General features: G+C 42.7%; 1 protein-coding gene across 1 annotated transcript in view; it reads left to right on the top strand.

Annotated features, from left to right (window-relative positions):
* The window catches only part of CADPS (calcium dependent secretion activator), a 793408-nt gene that overhangs the window by 729677 nt on the left and 35844 nt on the right, over positions 1-27887 (top strand). Inside the window, exons 35-36 of the mRNA XM_057311862.1 lie at positions 18475-18507; positions 25104-25211. Coding sequence (XP_057167845.1) covers positions 18475-18507; positions 25104-25211 — 141 coding nt within the window. The remainder of the gene's footprint in view (positions 1-18474; positions 18508-25103; positions 25212-27887) is intronic.

Here is a 27887-nt window from a genome sequence, read left to right as displayed (position 1 = left end):
AGCAACGCTCTTGTGCAGGAGATCAGACTGAGGCTCAGAGAGGTTAAGCCCTCCAGCTTGACCAGCGTACTCTCTCCCATAAACTCTGGGGCCTCCAAGGAGGAGTGACAATGTAGGAGGGGCCCACACCCACTCCCCTTATAGACAGAATAATTACCTCAAATCCTCTCAAGGCCCCTAGAATTCACTCAAGATTCCCCCATCAAGCCAGTCCATTTGAGATGGTCACGATGGAAATGGAAGCCACTTAGGACAGGCGGGATAAAGCCTCATTCAGAACTGTCAGGGGCCCAAACCCCACCATATGTCCAATCTCCTAGGTCTCAAATCACCCACATTTACCCTTTCTTTCCATTTGCTAGCATTTTAATTGTTTTGCCACTTAGAAATGAAACAAAGTAGAAAATGCTTCTTCCTGCTAGAATCTAAGACCAGGGCTGGTGTTAAGTGCAGATCAACCAGCAGCATAGACTGCTTTTGTGCAGAGCTCTTGATGTCATGCCAAAGAACAAGACTGCCACTTTGGTCAAAAGCCGGAACTGGATCAAAGGAATTCACTTCTGTCCCCAGAACATTGTGGTCAGGAAGCAGTTCAAATTTTAGAGTGGGGTGAGGGTTCATAATTATTAGTGTGATCTCTGATGACGTCCTATTTTTGCTTTGGCTACAGGGAATGCCCAGCGTGGAAGAGATGGCTTTTTATAGTGTGGTTTGGTGATGGCGGTATAGACAGAGAGGTCTTACTCTACCCTCAGAGGGTAACATCAGCAGATTATCAGATGCTGAATCCATGTGATTCAAGTCAGTTGGCTTCCTTCAGAGTGGAGGTGCCTACCTTGGACAGAAGCACCAACCATGGTGGTAATTGCTGACCTTTACTGAACATTTACTATGCATCAAATGCTGTGCTAAATGATTCACATGCATTTCCTCGTTGATCCTCCCAATCAGCCTATGCAATAGACACGATTATTATCTTCATTTTACAGATGAGAGAAGTTATTTGTCCAAAGTCATACGAGTTCTAAGACTCCACCTTAGATTTACTCCTTTATCGTCTCCAGAATGTTATTCTCCATAGAAGCAGAGAAACTCATAAATGAAATCAATTAGCAACTCTTCCAGGAACCATCCACTTACTGATACTATTTCTAAGGAAGAGTCCTCTATTTTTTTCACATCTTACCAGCAATAATATTTTGTAAGTAATTTACCCACCAACTGTTTTGCAATAAAACCAAAGGAATAGAAGACATTCACAATCCCTCGTTGCTTCTGTGCTTTCCACATAATCTTCAGTTTCATACTATTCCTTCATTCCACATGTTTGTTGAGCACTTACTTGATGCTAGGCACTGGGAGCGTAGCAATGAGGAAGAGGGATAATGCCTCTTAGTATATATTCTCATGAGGCAGATATATTCTCAACAAGTAATTTACACATGTGGCAGTTTCCCAGAGAGAGGGAGAAGTAGCTGATGCAATGGGACAATAGCCTGAAGGTACCCAACCTCCTCTGGGAGGCCATGAAGGAAATGACATTTGAGCTGAGATCTAATGGATAGCAAAGAAGAGAAGGAAGAGTACAGGGTACAAAGACACAGAGGAGAAAGGGAAGGTCTAGTACATTCTGGGAACTGGAAGTCCACTGTGACTCGGCGAAAGGCCAGACTAAAAGGAGGAGAAGGACAGGCATGGAGTAAAGGAACAGCTGGTCTTGAGCCTGATAATGAAGGAACTTGCCTGTGGTGATGGGATCTAAGGGCTTACAATGGACATTATCCAAAATTGATTCAGCTGGAGAAGCTAAGAGAGGTCACAGAGAGACTGACTACTGTTACCAGAAATGTTGGCTTTGTAGTCTGATTTTGAAGCTTTGAGCCACCATTGGAAGGCAAGACTTATTCTGTCTAATGTAGTTTGTTCACATTGACCCAAAAAAAGCCACTGTGCTCTGAAACGTTCAAGAACTGTAAAGCACTGATCTGCCATGCCTTCGACTGACTTCTTTCATCAGCCCTTCCCCAACGGTTCAGAACTTGACATCCACTTTGGGGTTTATGACAGATAATTTTATCACCTAGTAGGACATCATCCTCATTTCCAGTTCATGCCTTGAAAACGTAGTTGACAATTAACATACCTGCTGTCCGAAGCAGCCCTGCAGATGCTTTTCAGAAGAAAAAAAGAAGCATCCAGAGTTAACCATTTCCCTTAATGTTCTTTAGAAAACAAACAAACATAAGACAGACACAGTATTTTCTCCAGACTGAGGTGCTGAGTGACTAGGTCTCAGGAATGTCAGTTATGAAAGAAATACCTAATGAATACAGATGGGGCTTCAAACACAAAATAATTGCTCTGAAATTAAAAGTTAGAAATGCCGCCCTGACCTCTGAACTACATATAGTGGGAAGCTTATCACCAGAAAGTTGGAGGGAGAGATATGATTGTGAAGCCCAGACTAACAGAAATGTGGGTGAGTTAGTGACCATTTGTGAGCCTCAGTCTCTTCATCTGTTGAGTGGGGGTGCTGGTGCCTCTTTCAGAGAGCTGACAAGACGACTGCAACTACAGTGTGCAGTCACCGGGCAGGACACCTGGCATGCCGTGGATGCCCAATAAATAGCCCTTAGCCTTACCTTCAACTTCAACCTGTAAGAAGGTTTAAATGATCCTAGCACTTTTAACTATTCTCTCACCTTGTCGGTCTTTAGTATAGTAATCATTTCTTCTCAGCAACCGAAGTCACTATTCATCACAAGATCAACCAAAACTCTCTACAGCTCCATTTCGGCACATCCTTGTACTCAAAATTCTGACTCATCAGAGATGTTTTCCATTAAGTTTAATGTATTTTAGCGTTTAGTGTTTTATTTTATTTTATTTTATTTTATTTTATTTTATTTTATTTTATTTTATTTTATTTCTTATTTCTTTTAAGTAGGCTCCATACCCAGGGTGGAGCCCAACACAGGTCTTGAGCTCACAACCCTGAGATCAAGACCCAAGCTGAGATCAAGAGTCAGATGCTTAACCGACTGAGCCACCCAGGTGTCCCGTTAGTGTTTTCATTCTTCCAGAATTTTTCATTCCTACACAGTTTCTAGAATACCTATTAATCAAAATATTCAGTTAACTAGAATTGAATAACCCATTCCCCATGCTTATTTTAGGTTGAATCAGGATTATTTCAACATACACCTAAGTTACTTGTTTGTCCGGTTCTGCCGCTTACTGGAGTATAATCCTGGACAGGTTAATTAAGCTCTGACCTTAGTTTACTGACCTATACAATGGGCCCAATCATAAGACCTCTATTCCGTGATGTTGTTAGAATTAAATGAGAACTGTTAGGTACCTAGAATGAGGTAAGCATCTGACACTTGTTAGCTGATGTTATTATTATGGTTCTTACTGTGCTTATAGTCCCTGAGTCCTGAGTAGTAGGACCAATTACTTGATCTGCCACCATGTTTTCCATGACTGCTATATATAGATTACTAAACTAGATGTTGTAAAAATAGAAAGTTGGTTTGTTTTTTTTGTTTTTTTTTAAGATCTTAGCTCTCGTTGTCTGGAAGTTACTATCTAGAGTGCATACAACCGAAGGAACTTTTGAGGTTTTCTGGTCCAGTGTTTGCAGTGATGTGCTGTGTCTGCTCAGTTTCTCCCTCCTGGTGAGCGCCACTTCTCCACATCTCTTCCCATCTCTGCATTTCGTGATGTCCCACTGGCAGCTTGAAATGGACCATGGTGCAATTGTTTGCACCACAGAATTGGCACGTGCTGCCAGACAGGGTGGTTCCTCCCTCCCTCTTCTTCCTCTTTCTCCTCCTCCTTCTTCCTTTCTACATATCCCTGAGTGTTTTCCAGGCACCGGAGATGTACCACGTGGTACCTGAGATGATGTTAGATGTCACAAAAATGCTGCATTAAATAACACCAGTTCCACTGTGAAAGAACGGTCCCCTTTTTAATTTCATTTTCATCTTTATCTTTATATCAAGGGGTAAGTTTCCACTGAGTGCTTATCCATCTCGCATACTTCTCTAAAATTGCAAATCTTCATGTGTAACAAAGAGAGAAAGAGGGAGCACGTCTTGGGCTCAGCACCCTCTGCAGGCAATTATGTCTACCTAGAATGTAATGATGTTATTTTTATTTATATTGTGTGTACTTTTACTCTTACTTCCTTCTCCTCTTGATTGTATCTTGATATTGATTTTCCATTTAGGGCAGTGATATACATTTTCTTTTTATAATTAAGTATTGAAAAAGTGAGGCAATTTAAAGAAGAATGTGAAGTCTAGAAGTAAGTATAGTACAGCACCTGGGCCATAGCTGAAGTCAGGAAGGTGGGATTGATGCCTGGAAGTTTGGGAGGTTGTGATGCCTTCTCACTGCCCCATTTTACAGTTGTGTAAACTGAGACCAGAGAATGAAAATGACTTCAACATCTAGACATATTAGACACAGAACCCAGACCTTGTCCCTTGTCCATTTTTTTGTTGTCCCCATTCTTTACCTGAGATGAGGAAAAAGAAGAGGAAAAAATTCTCCATGTGCACCAGACCTAGACTGACTCTGCTGGACAAACTATCACTGGCAGTGGTGACACAAACAATCTGCACCTTCGAGTTCAGGCTGAGGCAGCTGGGGGACAAGGGGAGGGCAACGGGCTAACAGGTGATCCCCTCGTGCAGAAAGAGGACTATTCAGTCATGACAGCAGGGCCCTCCTTTGCTTAGCACCAAAGCCTTGCGGAAGCCAGAGAGACACGAGAAAGACCTGGTGCTCGCCCTCTTCAACTTTTGTTTTGTTGGGCATCTCAGTGTTGAGAGGTGTTCCGAAGGCAGAGCAAAACCCAAAAATGCCAGAGATGGGCAGAGGCCTGCACTCATGCTGGAATAAAAATACGCCTTTGTACCTGCTTGGAGAATTTATAAAACTAAAGCTTTTCAGGTTGTACTTCCAAGTTTCTCCTAAAATGAGAGTATGCCGTGTAAAGAGACAAACGGAAAAGCAGTACAGCACCGTGAAGAGGTCAAACCCTGGAGTCTGATACACCCATGTTGACCCCAGCTTTGTGTCTCTGAGGAAGCTACACACTGCTGCCAGCTGTGCGTCTTTGAGGAAGTTGTTAAACCTCTCTGAGCTCAGTTTCCTCATCCATCGATGTTAATAATCATCATGCCCTCCATTGTGAGGGTTAATTACTTGTAAAGCGCTTAGCCTTATGCCAGGCAAATAATAAGCATGCAGCCATTGTTAAGTCATCGTTAAAAGGGTAGGTTTGAAGGAGCCTTGGAGCCTTGCAGAAATCCTCGCTGGGAATGAAGGATTGGGACAGAAATGAGGGAAACTGGAAGGAAAAACATGTCTCCTTCAATCGGGCATCTGTTCGGAAGCCCCAGGGGGGAAGAGAGATGAGAACATACACTTCCTGGACCCAGTCTCGGAGCACAGTACCCTGAGCAACAGGAGAGACGAACAATTGTCGTTAATGAGGCTATGGCTCCTAATCAGTGCCCGGAACAGAAGCTTTTGCTTAATAGAGATCATTTCCCTGCCTCCTGCCCAGCTCCCCAGCAGTGCCAGCAGCTCTTTGTTTAATGAAAGGTAGGGACTTCGAGTAGTGTGGTGGGATGGGCTGTAGGAGGCATTATTACCCTCATTACTATGATAATAGTTTAATCACAATCAATATTTATGAACATGCACAGAAGCCGTGCAATCAACCAGCAACCCTCTAACTCGAGGTTTTCCTGTTCTTGCGTAAGGACACTTTCCAGGAAAGCCTACGCTTTCTCCCACCTTCCCCCAGCCCCTCAGAAGCTCTACAGCCGTCCTCAGAGGTCATTTCAGAATATGCATCATGGTTACACGATAGTTATATACGAGGTCTCATTCGTGGTAATAGGTGAATATCATCATAAGTATCTCCATAGTCATCATCTGGATTTGATCTTCAGACTTTGGGAAATTATCTTGTGAATAAGGTTAGAGCAGTGTAATATAGTAGCAGATCCTTGGAAGTTAGACCCACTTGGGTTCAAATCCTAGCTCTTAGCTGTGTTCCCTGAGGAGAGCGATTTAACCACTCTGAGCCACAGTACCTTCAGTTGTAAAATGAGAGGACAGGTTGTTAGAAGCATCACATAGATGGTGTCAGTTGGGCATTCAGGCATTGGTGAATGTGTCCATGGTTTTGTATATGACTATATATATCAGATATTTGACATTTCTATGTAGTCTATGAGAAAACTGAACAATGGTTTTTCCCAAACTCACACAGCCAGTATTTGAGATGGCAGGAGAGTCCAGACTTGGACTCCAATATTCACATTTTATTATCTGAAATTTTTTCCAACACTGGTTCTATTTATAAGCAACTGAGGGAAACCTTATTTTTAAACATTTCAGTGTTTAAGTCTTTTCTTTCAAATGTGCACCAGATTTGGAAAGCCAGTCGATCATTTTTCTGAGCCATGGCCACCTGGTGAGCCTCCGATAAAACATTTTTGGTGTCACAGTTCCCACATCTGCAAAAACAGCATTTATAAACTCCAGCCCTTCGAAAAAGGAAAGGAAGAGAAGATGGCCTCATGACGTATGTTCTCTATGTAGCATTTACGTGGTGCTTATGTGGGTACTGCACTTCGTAATTGGCCAGAAACACCCTTGATCTTCGGCCAGCAAAGGAGACGTTTCAGCCCCTGGGTGACGGAGCTGGGGAATCCATTATGCTCTCTATGATTGCAGGTATACTTCAAGGGTTGTGTTTCTCTGCAGTCCTCTAAAAGTGTTGTAAGGGGCTTTCACTGTAATCGTCACTTGGCCCCAAGCAGGAGCCACTGAGGTTTGCTCAACTGCTCACCCGCACACAGAGTCCCAGTACATCCACCCACTGGTACATTCTGTCTCCCCCAGGCAGTCAGTCCCTCAGTTGGCACTAACAATGTATTCATCTTCCCAAGATGCACTTAGAGCATCCAGATTATGGAATGGGGGGTGGGGTTTGCTAGGTTTTGCTTTTGCCTTTGTAGAGGACATATCTCAGAATCATGTTCCTGGTCAACCAAAAACCTTGAAGAAGTTACTCTAGAGGAGACACATTCCTCCTGCAAAATGCCTTTCTCCACTCAAGTGTTGAAAATTCTACCATTCGTTTTGTTCTTTTTTTCAGTAATTTTTTATGAAAGAAATATATATAGGGTTAAAAATTAAATAGTACAGACACTCATAATAATAATTTTTTAAGAAACAACAGTTCTCTGTCCTGCCCCTTTCCACCGTTAATCCCTGAACCCAGAAGGGATCCTTGAAACAATTTTGTTTTTATCATCATAGTTCCAGGTACTGTTCTTACATTGCTATTTCTTGATTTATTGATCTTAGAGATTATTTGACTCCCTACTGTCATAGATGGAGCTTTAGCTCGCTTCACCATCTTACACCTCTCCCCCTCCCTCTTCCTGTTATGGTTGTGTCAATATTGTCATTCCTCTCTTGGCATCTTGATTGCTTTAAATTACACCCATCCACCTTGAATTCTTGTTTCATCCACATGATGAGGTTGTTGACATCCTTGCCCTTTTCCTTCTCCTGCTTCCTCCTCCAACCGATCTCTTGTTCTAACATGCGAATTGGATGGCACATCTCTTCATTTTTAACATTTTAAAATGTAAGAACCTGGGGCTGCCTGGGTGGCTCAGTCGTTAAGCGTCTGCCTTCGGCTCAGGGTGTGTGATCCTGGCGTTCTGGGATCGAGCCCCACATCAGGCTCCTCCAATGGAAGCCTGCTTCTTCCTCTCCCACTCCCCCTGTTTGTGTTCCCTCTCTCGCTGGCTCTCTCTCTCTCTCTGTCAAATAAATAAATAAAATCTTAAAAAAAAAAAGTAAGAACCTGTATTTATGAATGTCTCTTGAGTCTACCAGCACTGTCCAATAGAACTTTCTGCAGGGGTGGAAGTATTCTGTATCCAAATTATTTGATACAGCAGCCACTGGCCACATGTGGCTCATAAGTACTTGAAATGTGGCTAGTTACAACTAAAAAGTTGAATTTTTAATTATATTTTGTTTTCATTCTTTTTTTTCAGAAAAAATTAATCTATTACATTTTGTTTACATCTGTGTTTTGATTTTATTTTATTTATTTATTTTTATTATGTTAGTCACCATATTAACTGCATTAGTTTTTAATGCAGTGTTCCATGATTCATTGTTTGTGTATAACACCCAGTTCTCCATGCAATATGTGCCGTCCTTAATACCCATCACCGGGCTAACCCATCCCCCCACCCCCTTCCCCTCTGAAGCCCTCAGTTTGTTTCCCAGAATCCATAGTCTCCATGTTTCCATTCATGTAAATATATATAGCCACGTGGAGCTATTGAATAATGCAGGGACGGACCAAGCTTAATATACAAGTCTGATTACAGATAACAACCTGATTTTTTTCAGCAAAAATAGTAATAATAGCAGACACATAATTATTTACCGTGCCTTGAGAACTGATCTGCCAACTCAGTTAATAACCCAGCAACTCTATGAAGAGTAGTAGTGTTCCCATTTGATAGATAAAGAATGTGAGGCATGGAAAAGTCAAGGAACTTGTCTAGTAAGGGGTAGAGCTAGAATTTAGCCCCGTGCGACCCAACTCCGAAGTCTGTGCTCTGAAGCACTGTCCTATCCTGTCTCTTCTCCCCTTTAGAAACGCCCACATCTTTGTTCAGTTGTTTCCAATCTGCTGATCAGTGATGTGTGTGCGGCTTCTCCCATATTCCTGGCCTGAACGATGCTTATCGTGGAGCTGTATGCATTTAGATGTCAAGCCTGCCAATTCCATTTCTGCCACAAAAAAGAGAACGAAAACTGGAAGCTGAGCAAGGCTATGGGCAAATGTAGGGACTCGGGCAAGTTCACAGAGGGGCTCACTCCCTGGTCACAGGAAAGTTGTTCCTTTGGCCTGCTTGATCCAGCAACAGCAGTATAGCAAGTAGGAGGTGCAGTGAGGGTTTGCCGTGCCTTTTTATTACACCCCTTTATGCGTATTATCTTTGTGATTCCTCACCCCAGCCCAAAGAGGTGCAGAGAAAGAGGGCTGCAACTAGAGGGTGCTGGGAATATTAAATTGGATGGTTCATGAAAAACACAGAAAACAGTGCCTGGCACAGGGTAGATACTCAGCACATGCTGCCTATTGTAATCCTTTTATCTCTTTGCCAGGTCTACCCGTGGGGCCATGCTACACTGTCTGGTACCTGTGGGAATGGTCTTTATTTATCTCAAATGCTTTTCCTTTTCCCTGTTACTATATTTTTCCTGGAACCTCATGTCCAGAGCTCTTATGAGTACTAAAATATTAATAAACCTCTTGTTTTAGTACTAGAGTATTTATAACTTTTTCAAGGTGTGGGAAGTGCTTCTATCCCACATTCTTTCTAGAACTAACCTACCTCATACACCATCTGAGAGTCACAAACTTTTTTTTGTTTTGAATTCTGGAAGGAATCAAGAAAAAACATTCAGCCTGGCGCCCTATTATAATAGATAAGGACCTGAGGCTAGGCAAGTAGCCGAGATCAGTCAACTAGTTAATGGGCAAATGAAGATTAGACATAACATTTTGTAATTCTTTTCCCACCCCGACTCCGTGGTCTCTCACTTAAGCATGTTCTAGCCCAGAGGTCAGGGAACTTCTGGAAAGGACCAGAAAGTAAATATTTTTGACTTTACATGCCACACGGTCTCTCAGCCTCTGCCCTTGTAAGCAGCTAGCAACGTGATGTAAATGAGTGGTTGTGGCTGTATTCCAATAAAACTTTATTTATGGACATTGAAATGTCAATTTCCTATAAATTTCACATGTCAGGAAATATTTATTCTTCTTTTGATTTTTCTTTCAACCACTTAAAAATGTGCAAACCATTCTTAGCTCATGGGCCATACAAAAACAAACAACAGGTGGATACCTGGGTGGCTAAGCCTGGGATCAAGTCCCACATTGGGCTTTCCCTGCTCAGCAGGGAGTCTGCTGCTCCCTTTCCCTCTTCCTGCCACTCCCCCTGCTTGTGCTCTCTGTCTCTCTCTCTCTCTGTCACATAAGTAAATAAAATCTTCAAACAAACAACAAGCTAGGTTTGGCCCACAAGCCATAGTCTGCCAACCTTTATCTAGTCTATAAGCTATGGAGAGGAACACACTTGACGCAGTCAACTCCCAGCTAACCACAGTGAATTAAACACTAGTAATAATAATAGCTAATGATTATTGAGCTCTTACTGTGTACCAGGCATTGTGTTGAGCACTTGACATGATGTTAACGTGTTCAACCTCAGAAGAACCCTCCGAAGATGATAGTTCCTATCCTCATTTTGCAGATCAGATATAGAAACTGTGAAAAGTTGAATAATTTTTCCCAAGGTCATTTAACTGATAAGTGATGGAGCACAATTAAACCAAGATCTGTATGACCCTAAGCTTCTACACCTTCCACAAAGAACGTTCTCCTTTTCCCAGATCCCAGGTGGTCAGTAGGTCAGAAGTGGTTTTAGAATGACACATCCTTTTCAGAACATCAACAACTTGGTGTAATGAAAGGACTCTGCACTTCATAACCCGACTTGGGCTTGTATTCCAGTTCCGCCAGTTCCTGGTTCACCTCTTGAGAACTGCTTAACCTGGTTGAGCCTTAGCATCCTTCTATAAAGCAGCTTCTTACAGCACGGTAGTCTCCAGGTACGCACACGTACACGGCAGCTGGCTCGCAAGAGTAAGGAAGCGGAAGCTGCCAGCCCTTCTCAAGACTTGGCTCGAAACTGGCATGGTGTCACCACCATCATGGTCTGTCGGTCAGAACAGTCCTGCCAGCCCAGACTCAAGGGGTGGGACAGAGGAATAAACACTTTTCAGTGAGGAAATGCCATGCCCATACAGGGAGCAAAATAATTGGTGACAAGCTTCTTTGGGAATAGGCTACCACGTTGTGATCTAGGCTTTGGGTCCATATTTCAAGGCAGAGCATTCTACAGAGTCACTCTGTCTCCAGGGATCTCTTTCTAAGAGGAAGAAATAGAATACAGAAGAGAGTCCAGGTTCAGAGCCAGCAAAGAAGAGAAGTAAGACAGCCAGGCCTCTTACTGCAAGGTAGGTCACACACTGTCACCTGAAGCACTTCAGTGTGCAGATACCTAGCTAGCCTGGAAACACAGCCCATCCGGAGCCCTGGAACCTGACTGGTCAAATCCGGTGGCAGGAAAAGAGAATGTAAATTAATAGCCAACATTTATTGAACACATACGTGTACAAAGGTTTTTATGTACATTAATTCATTTAATCCTTAACATGCACTAAATGAATCAATAGAAATCAAATGCTTAGAATAATGCCCTGTACATGTTAAAACACTTTTAAAAAACTTTTTTAAAATTTATAATTCATACAACCACCCTGTGAGGAATTATTATTGTCACTCTCTATTTTCAGTGGGGACGCTGATGCTCAGAGAAGTTAATTCCCTGGCCCACAACTGGCCAGTGATAGAACTAGATGCGAGCCTTGGTGTCGGACCTGTCCCCCCGCAACCCCCCACTCTTGCCCCTGCACTGTACTGCCCGTGTTGTGTGAGAATAAGAGACCCTTTCAGCCCTTCCCACAGAGGCAACAAATACTAGTTCCTTTTGCCCACATTTTTTTTCAATGTCCCTTTAAGACTGTTGTAACTTAAAAACCAACTGAAAGAAAATACTAGAAGCCTCTACCCTGGGTCCTAAGTAAAGAGTACCACAGCCAGGAGTTCATTCATTCAACAAATTTGTACTGAGCCCCTGCTGTATATCAAGCAGTGTAGGCACTGAGGAGAGGGAGAGAAGTTCTTACTTCTTACTTCATAGACACAAGGATGGTAATAGATAATAAGATTCAACATAAGAGAGATGATTCTTTTTTAAAGCTTGATTTATTTGAGAGAGAGCATGCACGTGCACAAGCTCAGGTGAGCTGGGGGAGGGGCAGAGGGAAAGAATCTCAAGCCGACTCCCCACTGAGCACAGAGCCCATAGTGGGGCTCATCCCATGACCCACGAGATCATGACCTGAGCCGAAACCAAGAATCCAACCCTCAACCCACTGAGCCACTCAGGCGCCCCGAGAGATGATTATTTTATGCCCGGTGGTGACCCTACATAACATTTTTACATACTGAACTGCCTCAAGTTGCAAAAACATAATAATAGTAATCCAGATCTCTATGATCGCCTGAGTTAGAGAAATGGAGAAAGGCACAAAATAGCAAAATGATCCTTGCAGACAGAAATCTAAGAAGCCAAACGTTGAAGTAAATGTTGCTAGCCCTTTGAAGCAGTGGTGTGGTTGGCAGTTTCTAGGCAAAGGCAGAAAAATCAGCTCCAAGCTCTTGTGAAGTCAAACAAGCCGGGGTGGCGTCAGCTCGTGCAGAGAATAAATCGCTTCCTTGGTCGGTGTTTTCTTAAGCGACCATGGGGAGAAAGGAGAGCTCAGGCAGCCACTAATGCAGTGGTATCTGTTCAGACTTCTTTTTTCTTCCATCTTTGAGTCTACCCACCAGATTTCTGTTTGCAAAAAGGACCTAATCCATTTTTTTCTTTTTTTTGTCTGTGCATTGATTTAATAGTATCAAACCCTGAGGTCCTCGTGGTCTGCACCTGGGTTGCTTTTTCCCCTAATGAAGCAAGAGAAGTGGTTTAAGCCCCCACAGTGCTCCCTATCAAAGCTACACAATGATTAACTCAGGTCCCCTTATTAGGACCAGGCAGAAGAAAATCCCTTAGTCATCAGCATTGTGAAAATCCCGGGATGGTGAGTGTTCAATGAAAAGATTACCTTGGGCACCTGAAAAATAATGGAAGAGCTCAATAGAGAAACCATTAAGCCTGTCTACACACGCTAAGTCAGGTGGAGGGTCGAGTAATTAGCTGGGACATTCAGGCCAGAGAAACTGTTTTGGACCTTCTGCACTGACTGAGTCAGTGCAGACAATTATTCAAATCCCTCATACATTTTTCCCGGAGAAGCCATTTTAAGTTGTGTCTACACACACAGACACACAAAAACAAGAGTTAAATATGACTGGTCAATAAAAGTGGTTTATATTTGTTTGTTTTTAACTGAATAATAGGCAGCTTAGGGGGTGGGAGGTCCAAAGCTTTAACTTCTTAGCTGCATAACTTTAAGCCAAGTCTCTTCATCTGTTTTAGCCTCGGTTTCTTCAGCTGTAAAATGGAATAATTAATAGGTTGTTATGAGGATTAAATAGAACAAATCCAGTATCCCTGACTCATTGCCTGGCAAGACATAAGCACTCAGAAATGTTACTTATAGTTACTAGTTGTTGGATGGACATGACTCATTCTGTGTTTGGAGAGATTATGCACTTAGACATCATCTAAGAAAGGGGCCGGGAATCCTGGAGCAAACGCCTTCATGTACAGCCCCTGATGTGGTGCCTTGTACATAATAAGGGTTCTCTGCTTCAGGCACGTGAGAACACGAACAAGTTGTTCACTGACAGTTTTTCTCCCTTCCATCATCCTTGGTCTCCCTCAGGCTCTCCTACCTTGTGTCTCCTCTTCTGACCTCCTTTCCCAGAACTGGAAAAGTCTCTCTGGGAGGTCGGGGGCAAGGGGGCTGGTGCCCATGGGTACTGCCAGAGAAAGGGTATTCTTTGTCCCATCAGCGGGATGGTCAGAATACAAAAATTTCAGGAAATGACATTTGGCTGAAGTCACAGTTCTTGCCTTTCCCTTGAGTGCCTACTTAGAAAAGGTGCTAGACTAGGTATCCAACCAGGTATCTGGGGCAAACCCCTTCCCCTCCCCCATATCTCCTGTGCCCCAGAGCATATGGCTTGGTCCCAGAGAGCAGGAGGTACGTGTTACTGAATATAACTGAGCCCCCTGGCCTGAGGAACCGCCCGCTTACTCATGCCTAAACTCAGCCATCCTGAGTTAGGGAACAGATCTTTGCCGTCTGCCTCAAGGTTTTGAGGGTGAGTCTCTAGTATACAAGATGTTCAGTGAATTGGCAGAAAGTATACCAGGCTGAGAGTCAGCTCAGATATCTGCTGATAACCTGGGGAGATTCCAGCATCCTTTTTATGGTAAGAAATTGCCCATGGGCTAGAGGTGAGGAGTGAAACTATCACCACCATCACCAGGACAAGGAGCATGCACTTCAGCTACAACAATAAGCCACTATTTCCAGTAACCACCAAGAACAGGTACCCTTACATAGCTTTTACCCTGTGCCAGCACTGTTCTACACACTTCGATGGGTTATCTCATTCAGTCCTTGCAGTATCCCTTTGAGTAATACTATGATCATTCCATTTGCAGAGAAGGCTCAGAGAGGTTCCGTAACTTGCTCAAAGTCACCAGGCTAGAAAATGACAAAGCCAGACTTCTGACTCCACCAATCCTGAGCTCATCTTCTTAGCCACTTCACTAAGAAGATTTCTTTTAAAGTTAAAAAAGGAAAGAAAATAGCGCACACATACATGCACACACACTTTTGAGAAGTACTGATGGGAAAACATACATAATGACAAAATTCTATAATATAGGTAGTACTTTTAAGGAAATGTGTGTTTTCATTAAAATAACATCTACATACCATGGAAAAGCATCTCGTGTGGACTGTAAGGCCTGTTGTTTAGTTGATCCAGAGACAGTGTCTGGTGTGCACTTGAATTTTTCTGACCCTTGGCAATAACTCTGCAGCCCTTATAGGTTGGGAGGATCTGGCCCGTCCTCTCAAAATATAGCTGGCAAATATATATCCTATGGATACCGAAAATAAATGTGGTGTTTAAAGGCAGCACTGTTGACGGTAGGCAGGAATGGGTTCAGGAACCAGAGTTCTGATGCTGACTTTGCCAATTTATTCACTCTGCTATATCTCAACATCTACTATAAAAAGATAGAACTGATGGAAGCTTCTCACCTCTTAAGGAGACGGGAGTCAGAACAGGAAGCAGCCTTGGAGGTAACCTGTCACACAGGAAAGGCTCACATCCAGGGCACCCCACATAGCTCCTGCTTGAGCCTCTCAACCACCAGAGATGACCAGTGCCTGGATGGACTGAGAGACCTGTTTGAACCTTCTCCTGGGGCCCTTCATTCTACTCATCCATCCTGATTCCATGTTCTAGAACCACCATGAAAAAGTTCAGTCTTTCCACATCGAGGCTCCTTAATGCCACATGAGCACGTCCTTTTCTAGGCAAGATGTCTCTGCTTTCACTTTCCTTAGAAGAAGACGCTCCTGAATCCTTATCCTCAACCTCCTTCTTACAGTTCAGTGGCCAGAACCAAAAGTGGTACACCACATTTTTCTAAATAATACAGGACCACAATTTACTCTGAGCTATTTTTTCCTGTTACTATGGGATGGGAGGGAGATCAATAAGACAGAGTACGAGTCAGCAGTTATCCGGTGAGAAACCAAAGGCCGCTGCATGTATGAGTGTATGCATGTATGAGTGTATGCATGTATGAGTGTATGGTTTTCATTCATGACATAGAGCTTGCCTGATCTTCCCAAACTGCCTTGAAAGGAATAGAACTTGACTGGTGTCATTCTCGGAATTGAAACTGCATGTTAGTGGTAAATGGAGAGTAGGCGTGTTTAAAGGTTGATCATTTCAGCTGTAGCAAAACTCATACCAACTGCCAAGCACTGACTCCACAGAGCAAAGGAGGTAGTTTCTAGTCAAGAAGAATTATTTTGCCAGCACCTGCCCCAATCACTGATGCTTGAATTCCTCTTGTACACTTCTACCATGGGGGAGGACATCAGGCGTTCCAAAGGAAAAATTAGAGCTTGGGAAACCACACTGGAGTCCTGCCTTCTCTGCCTTCTGGCCTAGATTATGAGCAAATGAATTCTTAAATTCTGTGGGTTTTAGTGTTCTCAGTTGTAAATAGATATGCTTCATAGCCCCCATTTTGCAGGGTGGCTTAAAGAAGAAACTTATATGAATGGGATTTGCAAAGCAAAAAACACCATATAAATGTTAGATATTATTGGAAGTTTGAGAGACTTGAAAGAAAGGAAAGCCACTTTCTTGCCCAAACTAAATTCTGCTTCTGGAATGGACAGGAAAGATTTGGTGTTGGGGATCATTTAGTAGAAATGTTAATTGTGCAAAATCTGAAAAGCTTCCCTGATATCCCTTTAATGGCCCAAAGTGGGCCTTCTCCTTTCGCCCACCAGCCTTTGCAAGAGGTCAGCTTTCAGAATGTTGGCTTTCACACTGACTCATGCAAAGACTTCTCAATCTGGCCATTCCCCTGCTTATTCCTCAAACATCCTGAAGCCATCACTGGCCACTTGCTTTCTCTACCTCCTTCCTTCTGCCCATTTTTCCTGAGTGCCCTTTCTAAGCCAGGTACCAAGTGAGTCACTGGGGAGACAGCTGTGAGCAAAAGATGACATTCTGTGGGAGACAGACATTGCACAAAATTACTGAATTACAGTTGCAGTCAGTGCTGCAAAGAAAAAGTGTAGGGGTCTAAGAGAATCTATAACAGGAGAATCTAGGCATTGTCTTGGGTGCCGGTGATGATTCCAGATGTTTGGATGCATAGCCCTCGATGTGTGTGGTCAGCCCTTTAAAGTTTATGATACATTTTCTCATATGTTTTTTTCACTAGGTCAGGCTCTCAGCCTTGCGGAGTACACAGAATTACACCCTGTTCTAGAAACCAAGGCTGTGGGACTTGATGTGACTATCTTAGGGTCAACTAGTTCTGCCACTTAGAGAATTTTGGACTTTTAATCCTGGGCTTTTGCCCCCCTACCTCCACCCTATTGGTTCACTGGCTTCTCTCCCTTGAGTTGGTATTGTGAAAAGTAGCTTTGAAAAAAGAGCAATAAGGGGAAATGCTCCCCTGGATAGTTTCCTGGGAGACATGTGGGTAGAAGCTGTGATCCCTGATATCGGTCTCAGCCAAATGGCAAGAGGAAGCCTACCTGTGATGTGAAAGATAACCTAACTGCTTGATGTGCCTCTCAGTCTTTGTGGTTTCCAAAAAGACTAAAAACCCTCTGTGACCTCAAATGTAGTCCATTGGTCTCACCTGTGCCTGAAGGAACATGACCTGAGTCCAGATGAAACACACAGAATATCAGACATACTCCCATAGGTTTTATTCCTCAAAGCCCCTGTGCATTGACTTCTCCCAGCACACAGAGCCCACCCATATTAGCTTATGAATCGATCACCTTAGCTACCATTTGTTCTGTGCCTACTCTGTCCCAGAACTTTGTGTGCATTCACTTCCAGATCACCCAGGTGAAACAGGTATCTCCTGGGAGCTGCGTTTTGCCCATTAGGTAACTGAGACTCAGAGAGATGAAGTAGCTTGCCCAAGGTCACACAGCCTATAAGTCATAGAGCTCAGATTTGAATCCAGATCTGATTCCGAATTCCATGCTCTCAAACACTAAACCACATTCTCTCCCCAAAACCTGAAAATAAATTTCATAGCCACTTCCTACACTTCCCATCTGGGGTTTTTAATATTTAAAACCATGAGACGGGGCACTTGGGTGGCTCAGTTAAGCATCTGACTTTCACTGAGGTCATGGTCTCGGGGTCCTGGGATCCAGCTCCATGTCAGACTCCCTGCTCAGTGGGGAGTCCGCTTCTCCCTCTGCCCTTCCCCCTGTTCGTGCTCTCTCTCTCTCAAAGAAATAAAATCTTTTTTAAAAAGCAAACCAGAAGACACAACAGCAGCCTTGGGACAGGCTTTAAAAGGCTCTGGTACCCTCTCAACCCCACCCACGTATACCTATCACCCTCTGGGTTACAGACGCCCATCCACTACATCCCCTCCTCTTGCAGACACTTTATTGAAACTCGAGGATTTATTAGGACAAACCTACAGCCAAGTGATGAAAGGTCCAAGGTACAAGAAGTTACAGCAGCCTTAGTTGTTTTTCTAGACCAGCAAGCCCTCCACTAATCAGCTTTGGTTTAGATAGAGTCACTTTTCTCCTTTTTAAAGGGACAGAGAAAATACAAAACTGCCACACCAGCCAAGCCACAGGATCCCAATCAGTAAATATTGCTCACTTTCTTTTCTTTTCTATTTTTTTCTTTTCTCTCTCCCTCTCTATTTCCCTCCCTCCCTCCCTCCCTCCCTCCCTCCCTTCCTTCCTTCCTTCCTTCCTTCTTCCCTCCTCCTTTTCGCCTCCCTTCCTTCCTTCTTTCTTTCTCCCTCTCTTTTATCTCTTTCTCTCCAAAGCGGTGGCTATGCTTAGGGAAGAAAATAGCCATCACATTTCATTTTTTAGTACCTTTCTGTGTTTCCTGGTCAGCTCCGGGTGCCAGCATAGTGTGTTAACTGATGATGACACACAGCACGGAGCTGTGGACAACAAAGCATAAACACTAGCCTCACTTCTGCCCTCTTCTTTCCTCCTTAGGTGAAGGCAGCTTCCAAATATGTGGATGTACCTGTGAGTATTCGAAAATTGTTTTTGTGGGGGATTTTTGCTTTCATGAGAAATTTAATGGTGCTGTTTTCATTAGTTGCTGCTAAATTGCATATTCCTGACTTGAATCATCAGAAACAGAGAAGCCAAGAATATTTCATGGTAAAACTTTTTTCAGATGAGGAGAGGGTATGGTTTCTTTCGTCAAGAAGAGAGGTCCTATTTGAGGGTAAACCTGGTTGCCTTTCATTTCATTTTCCTTGGTTTCTCGGGTACAGTTCATTCTGTTATCATCCTGACCACCTCCCCTCTGCGTGCACACCTTGGGAGTAGCTGGGAGCTAGAAATTTGCACAATGGTGCCAGTATTTTTTTTTAAACAAATAAATTCTGAATTTGTTCATTTTGGGGTCAATTCTGCAGTTGTTTTAAGGAAACCTTACAAAACTGCTTATAATTAGTGCAGACCTCATTAATGAAGAGAGCTCTCAAAGTTCACAGATAAAGCACTTGTGGTTGCCCAAAATTTACATTTAAATTGAGGTTAAGTACTACACATGAATGCTGGAGTGTGGGATTACCTGTGATAAGTCAGGATACATTTATAGACAGACTTTGCCCTGCCTATTAGCAAAATAAAATTGGAGAGATTTAAATATATTCCAATAAAGGGGAAAAGAAAATGATTCTGTTTCTCCATTTCTAACAAAAGAGGTGTGAGTCTATTATAAAATATTAAATTTAGAGAGCTTATCTCAACAGCCACCAAGGGTCTTGAACTGAACGTTTCTCATTCTGAACGTGGTTAAGTACCCTCCTTGTTCAAATACTTATTTGTTAAAATTTGTTTTTTTCTAAAAGGATTTATATTAACATTTAAATTCATTTCCCCAGGAAGCTAAGTGTGTAATGGTTTATTGGCTTATTTCTCAAAGGATGGCAGAATGGAAAATTGGAGTGAATTTAGCATTAGCATATATTTTGTTTGTTTAATGAAAGAATGTACAATCAATAATTATGCTTTGAATTTATATAATACTTCTCATCAAGGGACCTCAGACTCCTTCACGTAGATAGTCTTTATAATGGAGAAGAGAAAAAGCTCTCACGTAACTGGAGCAGGGAGAGGCGTTCAGTAATTTATTTTCCCAAGCCCCAAAGTATAAACTTTCAGTTCACAGGGAGCAAACTACTCAAATTCTCTAGGCCTGTTTCTCCATCCTTAAAACAGAGGTAATAATACCCAAGCCACGGGTTTGCTATGCAGATTAAATAACACGTGTATATGGGACTCTCAGCACCATACCTGGCCCTCACTAGACATTTCAGCAGCAGGGGGCTCGTAGGCAGGGGGAAGAGGGTGCCCACACTGTATTGCACAGGGGAGAGTAGGGAGGGAGGATGAATTTGCTGATGGTAGCCCTGACCTGCCAGTGAGTAAGAGAAATTGAAATTCTAGGCTCCCAGCTCAAAGATCTGGTGGCTGAGGTCATTATTCTATAGGCCTCCAGGTGGAGGGGAGATCTCACCAACGAGTTTTGAACAGGTGCCCAGTAGGCAAGACCCAAATACCTGGAGAAACTTGATCTGGCAATCATTACTATCAGTTGAAATTATTGGGGAGGGCCAATTATTTGGGGGAGGCCAAAAAAAGTTAAATATCAACACATTTCATGTGGTTCGACCTCATTCCTACAAACCAGTTTTAGATTTATTGTAAAGATAAGGGAAAAAAATGGGCTCTATATCTACAGGAAAGGGAACAAAAATGCATTAGCAGAGTTTGCACCCTCTAGGGAGACAGAAGAAAATGATGCCACATGTTCCAATATGTGGTACATTTACCACTGTTGATATATGATATAATAATCATCATTTCAATGGCAAACCAAACCTCATAAAGCACTCGCTGCATGCTAGGCACTGTTCTAAGCACGTTACGTATAATCTCTACAACAACCTCACTTTAAAGATGAGGAAACAGAGGCACAGCGTTATTAACTTGCTCAGGGTCTCGTGGTTGGTAAGTGGCAGAGCTGAGAGTTATACCAGTCCCCTTAACCACGATGCCATCTGCAAGATGATTTCAGTTCGTGCATAGACAAACATCTTTCTTAGGATAATTGAGTGATTATCTAATGAGTATTAGAAAAAATGTGGTTAGCACATCAAATCCATGATTTTACTACTTATTATGGCTAAGGACAAAGGTAAACTTTAAAATTAAGTTGATTAACATATATTTTTATGCCAAATAATATTATAGTGAGAATATTGTGTTTTTGTAAATAAACAATTTTATAGAAAATAATAGTATATAATACCCATATATACTATATGTACATTGTTTACCTATGGTAAATAATAGTAATCATTTACTTCTCAAAACAACTGTTTGGTGAGGGAGGTAGCACCAGTTTCACAGGTGAGGAAATTGAGGCACGAGGGAGGTTAATAGCATGCCCAAGGTCACCTGGCTAGTGGCCCAAGGTTACCTGGCTAGTAAGTCGAGAGAGTGAGGATTTAAGTGCCAGCGGTTTGACTATGGAAACCCTGCTAGCGCTGCCTTCCGAGAGTCACATGCTCTTTCCACCGCTGCCTTCAGTCAGGGCACATTGGTAGCTCGAATTCAACCACGGAGGGAATGTTTACACCCTGGAAATTGGCAGTTTCCTTGCATCAAGGTTTGTTTTGTTCTGTTTCGTTGTTTCTGTTTTCTCTCTTGAAGACACAGTGTCCCAGCACACCAGCGACTGTCACCTCTTAAGTCAGTGGTCCTAACACCAGGATGGGCAGCGTTAATACTTATTTTTTGAATTGTCTTTGTTTCTGTCTTTTTAAAATAGAGATTTCCAGCCCCTTGTGCCCAGAGATTGGTGGGGAAGGCGGGGGCGGGGGGGGGGGCGGAGCTTGGAAATCCCTTTCTGAAGAGCTGATCTGCAGCGCAAGTTTGGGAACCAGGGGACTAATTCAGTGAGTCTGGACCTTGGCTACATCTTGGAAACACCTGGGGAGCTCTGACAAGTATTAGTGCCAGGTTGCCCGCCAAATTAAAACAATCTCTGGAGTGTGGGGTCTCGGCGTTAGTATTGTTTAAAGCTCCCCAGGTCCTTCTCATTTGCAGCCAGGTTTAACAACCATGGATAAAATCATCTCCCGAGCTGTTTCTGGCTCTGAAGTCTATAAGGTCATCTGTGTTGCCCTGTGAGGTTTTTGGCACATGGCTTATTGGTTTAGTTCCTTGTGGGGACTGGTAGTAGTTACATTAGAGATTTGTCTCTTAATTATCCGCACTACTGGAAAGAAGTGCTGTTACCAGTCATTCAAAACACTGCATAATCCCCAAAGCCTGTCTTAGAGGTAGTATTTGACCCTTTGGTATACATAGCAGATTTGCATTTCTAATTAGGGCTTGCTTAGGTGACTAAAGATTTAAATTTGTTTTCAAGCTCAGAAGTACCTGGTAGGGGCAAGCTAGGATTAAAACGTCCTATTTGTCCTAAGCCACAGAGTGGCTTCTTCACAAATGATATCTGCCACACGTGGATGGAGTTAACTATACGGAGACTTCTTTCTTTGTGTTGTACGTTTGCTAAAATCCACATCCTATCCCATCAGCCTGTCGAAGCCACATTTAAAATAAAGTGTGAGGTACTAAACACCATCAGCTAAAGTTTTTTCTCTACTGTGTTCAGAGAGCAATATGGTATAAAACCTAATGTATCTAATAACATCAGCTGTTTAGCCGAGAATATTTTCCATCTATAACTGCACGTTAGCTTGTGTGTCTGGGGGCAGTCTGTATTTTCACCATTTTGTTTGGAAATCTACCTGGACTTCATTACCCATCCTTCTCTGCCTTCGTAAATACAGAACGGACTGTACTTGAACCTTCCTCAATGACAGAGGATCACCACGGTGACTCTGTCTTTCCCCAGTAGCCCACCTAGTGATGTGCTACCCGCAGAGGAACCGAACCGGGGCAGCTTGCCTCTGCCCTTGAGCGTCCCAGATCCCCGTGGTTGGGGAGTCTACGGGGCTGTGCTGCTGTTTGCTCAGCGTGTGAGGAAAAGTGATAGTGCTCTGTTACCAACACACCTGTTTCAAACAGTTACCCTCTTCCTCCTTCCTGGTCACCAAAAGATGGGAAGCAAACTTTTTAGATTTGGATGTACAGCTAGCTGGTGAGAAAGGAAGAAGGTTGTGAGAGGAGGCCTAGAGACTTTATTACGAGAAAACCACATATGTTGGCATGCAGAGACTTTGTCATCTTTACTTGATGTTGGTTTCTCTGAAGCCCCTTTTTTCTTCTTGGTTCCAAAGTAGATTCCAAAGGTAGGTAAGGCTATGAAGTGATATAATATCGTGGGGCAGCGTGGGGAGGGGAATCATAGTGGCTCATGTTTGTATAGCAATTTATGGCTTTTAAGGCATTTTGACATATGTTATTTTAACTGATGACCCTAACAACCCCTGAAGGTAAGTAGGAGAGCCATTATTAGTCCCATTTTACACATGGTGTAACTAGGACCTGGGAGAAATTTCAATGATTTTCACAAGTTCCAGTTGGTGAGGGATCTACTAAAAATCCTCGTAGTGTGACCGAAGAGCTTACAAAAAGAGGTGGGAACCGGGCTTATTCATTCAGGGGTTTGTGCATCCAGCCCATATTTCCTGAGCACCTACTGTGTGCTAGGCATCATTCTGTGTGCTGAGGATACACTAGAAAACAGATCAAATGGAGCCCTTATATTTGTGGAGTTATGTTCTAACAGAAGACAGACAAATAAGCAAATATATAGTACAATGTTAGATATTGGTATGCATGATGAAGAAAAATAAAACAGAGTCAAATGGTAGCGAACCATGGAAATTTTTAACTACGTAGGTGAGACGAACCACACTGACTTTTAAATCCGTTTTTAAAACTTAAATGCCCCTTTGACGACAGTAAATTTTGCAGAAAGAGAAGGAATGGTGAATATAACCATTATTGTAGGTTACTAACATTGCAGGTTACTGATAGTTCTGCTGAATTGAGCTTTGAATCTTAGCTCTAAGATGGCTGCATGTGTCCAGGAAAAGGCCATATCTGCCTCAAGAATCACCAGGGAAGAGATGGAAACAGTCCTAATAAGTTTCTCAAGTCCGCCCAGGTAGGGGTCCCCATCCCGCTGAGAATGCCCTCTGATGTGCGGCTGCCAAGGGCGAGAAGGCTCGAGGGGCCAGTTTGGAACTGATATCTATCACTTACATCTCATTGGAGAACCTCTATTGTTTCGTATTATAAAGCTGCAACAATTATAGGACCATCACGGAACGTGCTCAATCCATTCGCTGAAAATTGCTTGAAAGTGTAACAGTTGACTACTGTGGCTTCGGATTGTCCTCATTGTTTTTCAAATTAATACCTTGTCATTGTTTCAGCAGGTGTTAAGAAATGTTACTAGCATCCCAGGGGCCAAGCATTGGCCCTTTCCTTGATAATTGTTTGCTTTGTATCACACACACAAAAAAAAAAAAAGAAAAGAAAAAAAAATACAGTCCTACTGTTTCCAAACCTTCCTCATTTTCACCCTGGAAATTACACAGAAGTGTTAACTAACTTCAATTTGCAGTGCCTGACAGTCACGTCTTGTAGAGAAATGATACTTTGTGATCTAAGGTAAATCACAGTAATGAAAACTAATCTTGTTTAGTTATTAGCAAACATACATGCCTACTGTGGAAATTTAAGGGGTTTGTGGCAGCTCTCCTGATGACCCATATTACAGTGTTTTAATAGGTTTTTTGGAGATAACTTTGATTACGACATCTCAAGTAGTGTGCATTCCGAGTCCCTTTGTATTATTATTATTTTCTTACAATAAATTATTTCCTAACGCTGGATGAACCACCTGCTTACCTTTCCAGAATATCTAATTTATTTAAAAATCAAATCCTTCATCTTCCTCCCCACCTCGCACTCTTTAAATTTTTTGGACCATAAGGCTGCACTGGGAAGCAAAGAAAAATAATAGGTTGAACGTCTCTTCTGAGTAAACTGATTAGGAAATACTCACTATATGCTCAGGTTAAAGTATTCCTCCCCACCCCACCCATCGCCCAAAATGTGGCTTTTGTAGGAGGGAGTGTACACTGAAATATAATTTCTTTACTTAGCATTTTCTCAATTTTTTAAAGAGAAAAAGAAGATCGAGGAAGGCTGTCACCTTTCCAATGTTATATTAAGGACAGACAGTGGAAGACAGAGTATGTTTGGGTATTCTTAAATGGGGATTTCAATCCAAAGAAAAGCCAGAGAATGTCTCTGGGTTATCCAGTGATGATTTATCCATTATAGTATATATGCCAGGAAAAAAAATTAATTGTAGGAAAAATATCTATAAAACCCTGTAATCCCAACTCCTTTCTTAGCCAGGTTTGATTCCTGGAAAGAGCAGGAGGCTCAAATACCAATTCTTAACAGTCCAGGCTGTGGATAGCTATACAGTATATGGTGAATCGCTTGAAATTCCAGCAAAAGCAATGTGGGTTGGGATGGGGAGACTAAGATGCATGAGTAATCAAGGAAGTCACTGTCTGAAAATTCCGTTTTCATGTTTTCCTGTTTCTTTGCAGAAACCTGGGATGGACGTGGCCGACGCCTATGTGACTTTCGTCCGCCACTCTCAGGATGTCCTTCGTGATAAGGTCAATGAGGAGATGTATATAGAAAGGTTATTTGATGTAAGTAAATGCCTTCTCCTCCTTGAAGACCAAGGAGGAGACCCTCCAAAATGTGACAAAATAAGAGACAGGAGGATAAGTCACATTTTGAGAAAATGGATTGGTCCTGATTCAAGCAATATCTTTTCCTTTCCCTCTGCCTTAGGCTCTTATCTGTCGTGTGTCTGTTCCGAACCCACTCTGGTGTGGCCGTGTCTCAGTCCCAATCTGTGTGATACGTAGGACGGCGCACAGCCTCTCAGCAAGCAGCCTCGTTTCTGCACGAAGCTTGTGAGGCAGCTTTCTGTAACTGGCAAAGACCTTTCTTGGTCATGGTTCTCCTCCTTGCAATCTGGCCTTGCTTTAGGGAGGTGTTCTCGTCCGGGAGGCTGACACCAGCTCCCTCTCCTGGGAGTGGTACCTTCCTGACCCCAGCCGTGGCTTGCAGATGTGCAGTAAGTGTTGCATTGTTATCACTTCAAAGATGATTCCGTTTCTGGAAGACTGGAAATGCTTAGTTAGCCCTGGGTTTTGGCAAACTCTTGCGCTAGAGTTGCTCAGTCAGTGTGGTTTTAAACTGGGGTGCCCCCTGCCCACCCACCCACTCGAAAACTTGGGAGAAGAAGCAGGTATATCAGGTTGCCAGACCCAGACTGAACTGGAGAAAATGCAGATTTCTGAGGCTTAATCGTTACCAAGCAATCTTAGTTCCACTGTGACTACATCTGCATTTCCGAAGCAAGCCACTGAGGCAAAAAGAAAAAGAAAAAAAAAGGAATCTGCTTTGGTCTCAAACCATCCGCCTCTTTCAGGCCAAAGCAGATGGGGCTGCCTAATTTAGCCAGATATATTGCTTCAAGTTTTCACTGAATTTGCCAGTGTAGACCCGGCCAGAGTGCACGGAGGCTGACGTACTTGTCTCCGTGTGGCTCTAATTGTGCAGCCTACTTCTGTCTTGTGAAGCGTGAGCTCCTTCTGTCCAGGTTTTCGTATATTTTTATGCCAGCCCGAACATTAATGTTTTGGTCTACTATGGAATCCGTGTTTCTATATTTTTTCTGTGATTGTGTTCAGCAATTTACATTGAGTTTGCGTGTGTGTGTGTGTGTGTGCGTGTTTGTTCCACAGCTAAGTGAGCTCATTGTTGGCAGCGCTTAGGATTCTGCAGCTCCTGACTTTTATATGCTTTGTCTTCCAGCCCATTTGCTTTCCTTGTGTGTCGAAAAGGCTCTTTTCTTTTTTTCTTTTCCAATCATCCTCTTTCTGTGCTCACTATCGCTCTTTCGTCGGCATCACCTTTCCTTGAGAAAACCCTTCTTACTTTTTAATTCCCACCCGTCCTCTCTCGGATTAAAATGGAACTTATCTCTCATGTCAAATGTTTTATCACATTATATCAAGTGGCATGAATTAGAATCAAATAATCTTCCTGTGTACATCTTCTAGCATGACCCACATCCACTGAGAATGCCTCATACATGCATAAAGCTCACCAGCGGGTTCTCTCCCTTCTCTGCATGCGTGCCTTTATGAAAGTACCGAGCCTAGAATGACGGGGGCACAGTCACCCATCCAATAGGCATTGAAAACAGAGACAGGCAGAACCCTCCGGTCTGCAGTTAGGAGTGTGGACACTCTGCCCATCTCCGCTGAATTAAATTCCAAACCACAAATTTTCAAGAAGCCTGTGGATTGTTCTTTTCAATGCCTAGGTTGCCTTTTTTCTTTTCCTTTGATCAGTATCTTCTGATTCTCAGTTTTGTGTGGCCCTCGCGTGAGTGTGCGTGTGCGTTCCTGTGCGAGTGCGTGTGCGTATAACCTGGTGTTCTCTGAAACTTGAAAACATCTCGTACTGAATTCAATGTTTAATCTGTAGCTTAGCCTGTCACTTCATCACAGATAACCCACCCTCCCCTCTTTCTTTTTTTTCAATTAAAATTACAAGGGGGAAAAATTTTTTTTAAGGTAGCCTTGTTGGAGGCAGCAAGACAAATTGTCCTCTTCAGTGGCTTTTCTTAAGGGAGAGTACAACTGAAATGTTACTCAAAAAGTAAGAGTAGAGCCTTGGCTAGCACAGATGGTAAGACTAGACTTGTCCGACGAGGGAAGAACGCAGTCAAACTCAAGCCCTCTGACTTCTTGTGTGAATTAGTAATGAAAAGACATATTTACTAAGAATATGTTGCTCAGAAAGCAAATTATGTTTAGGGTCATTCAAGAACTCACAAGTCTTTCTAGCCCCTTGTTGAATTACACTGACCAACGTAAAATGGCGTCAGCAACTCTGTGGGGATCCTCACAGTTTATTCTTGTATTATCCTAATTATGTTTCCTGAGGGAGTCTTAGGCAAACTCCCCTGAGTATTGGAGTTTAAAGACTTCACTCTCATTCACTGAACATCACTCCCACCCCTGTGGAAAAAAATTTTTCAGTAGCTTATTTGGAGCAAACGAATTTCTTGCCATTTACTTTCTTACTTTCCGAATAACCTGCTCCCCAAATTTACAGACTATTGGTGCTAGGCAACCTAACTGATGTAGTGCAAAAAAAGTTATTGAATCTGTCATGGATTTAAAACATTTGTCATTTGAGAAACCCAGAGCGTCTCAAAAAGCTTCATTACCATGCAGTCTCGGCAATTTAATTCAGTACTTACTGTTTTTCTATAATCTAGCAGCAAAACATCAGATTACCAA

Source organism: Ursus arctos, unplaced genomic scaffold (genome assembly GCF_023065955.2).
Source record: "Ursus arctos isolate Adak ecotype North America unplaced genomic scaffold, UrsArc2.0 scaffold_14, whole genome shotgun sequence".
Taxonomy (NCBI): Eukaryota; Metazoa; Chordata; class Mammalia; order Carnivora; family Ursidae; genus Ursus; species Ursus arctos.
Note: the sequence above shows the minus strand (reverse complement) of the source record. Positions and strands in the feature narration are given on the sequence as shown.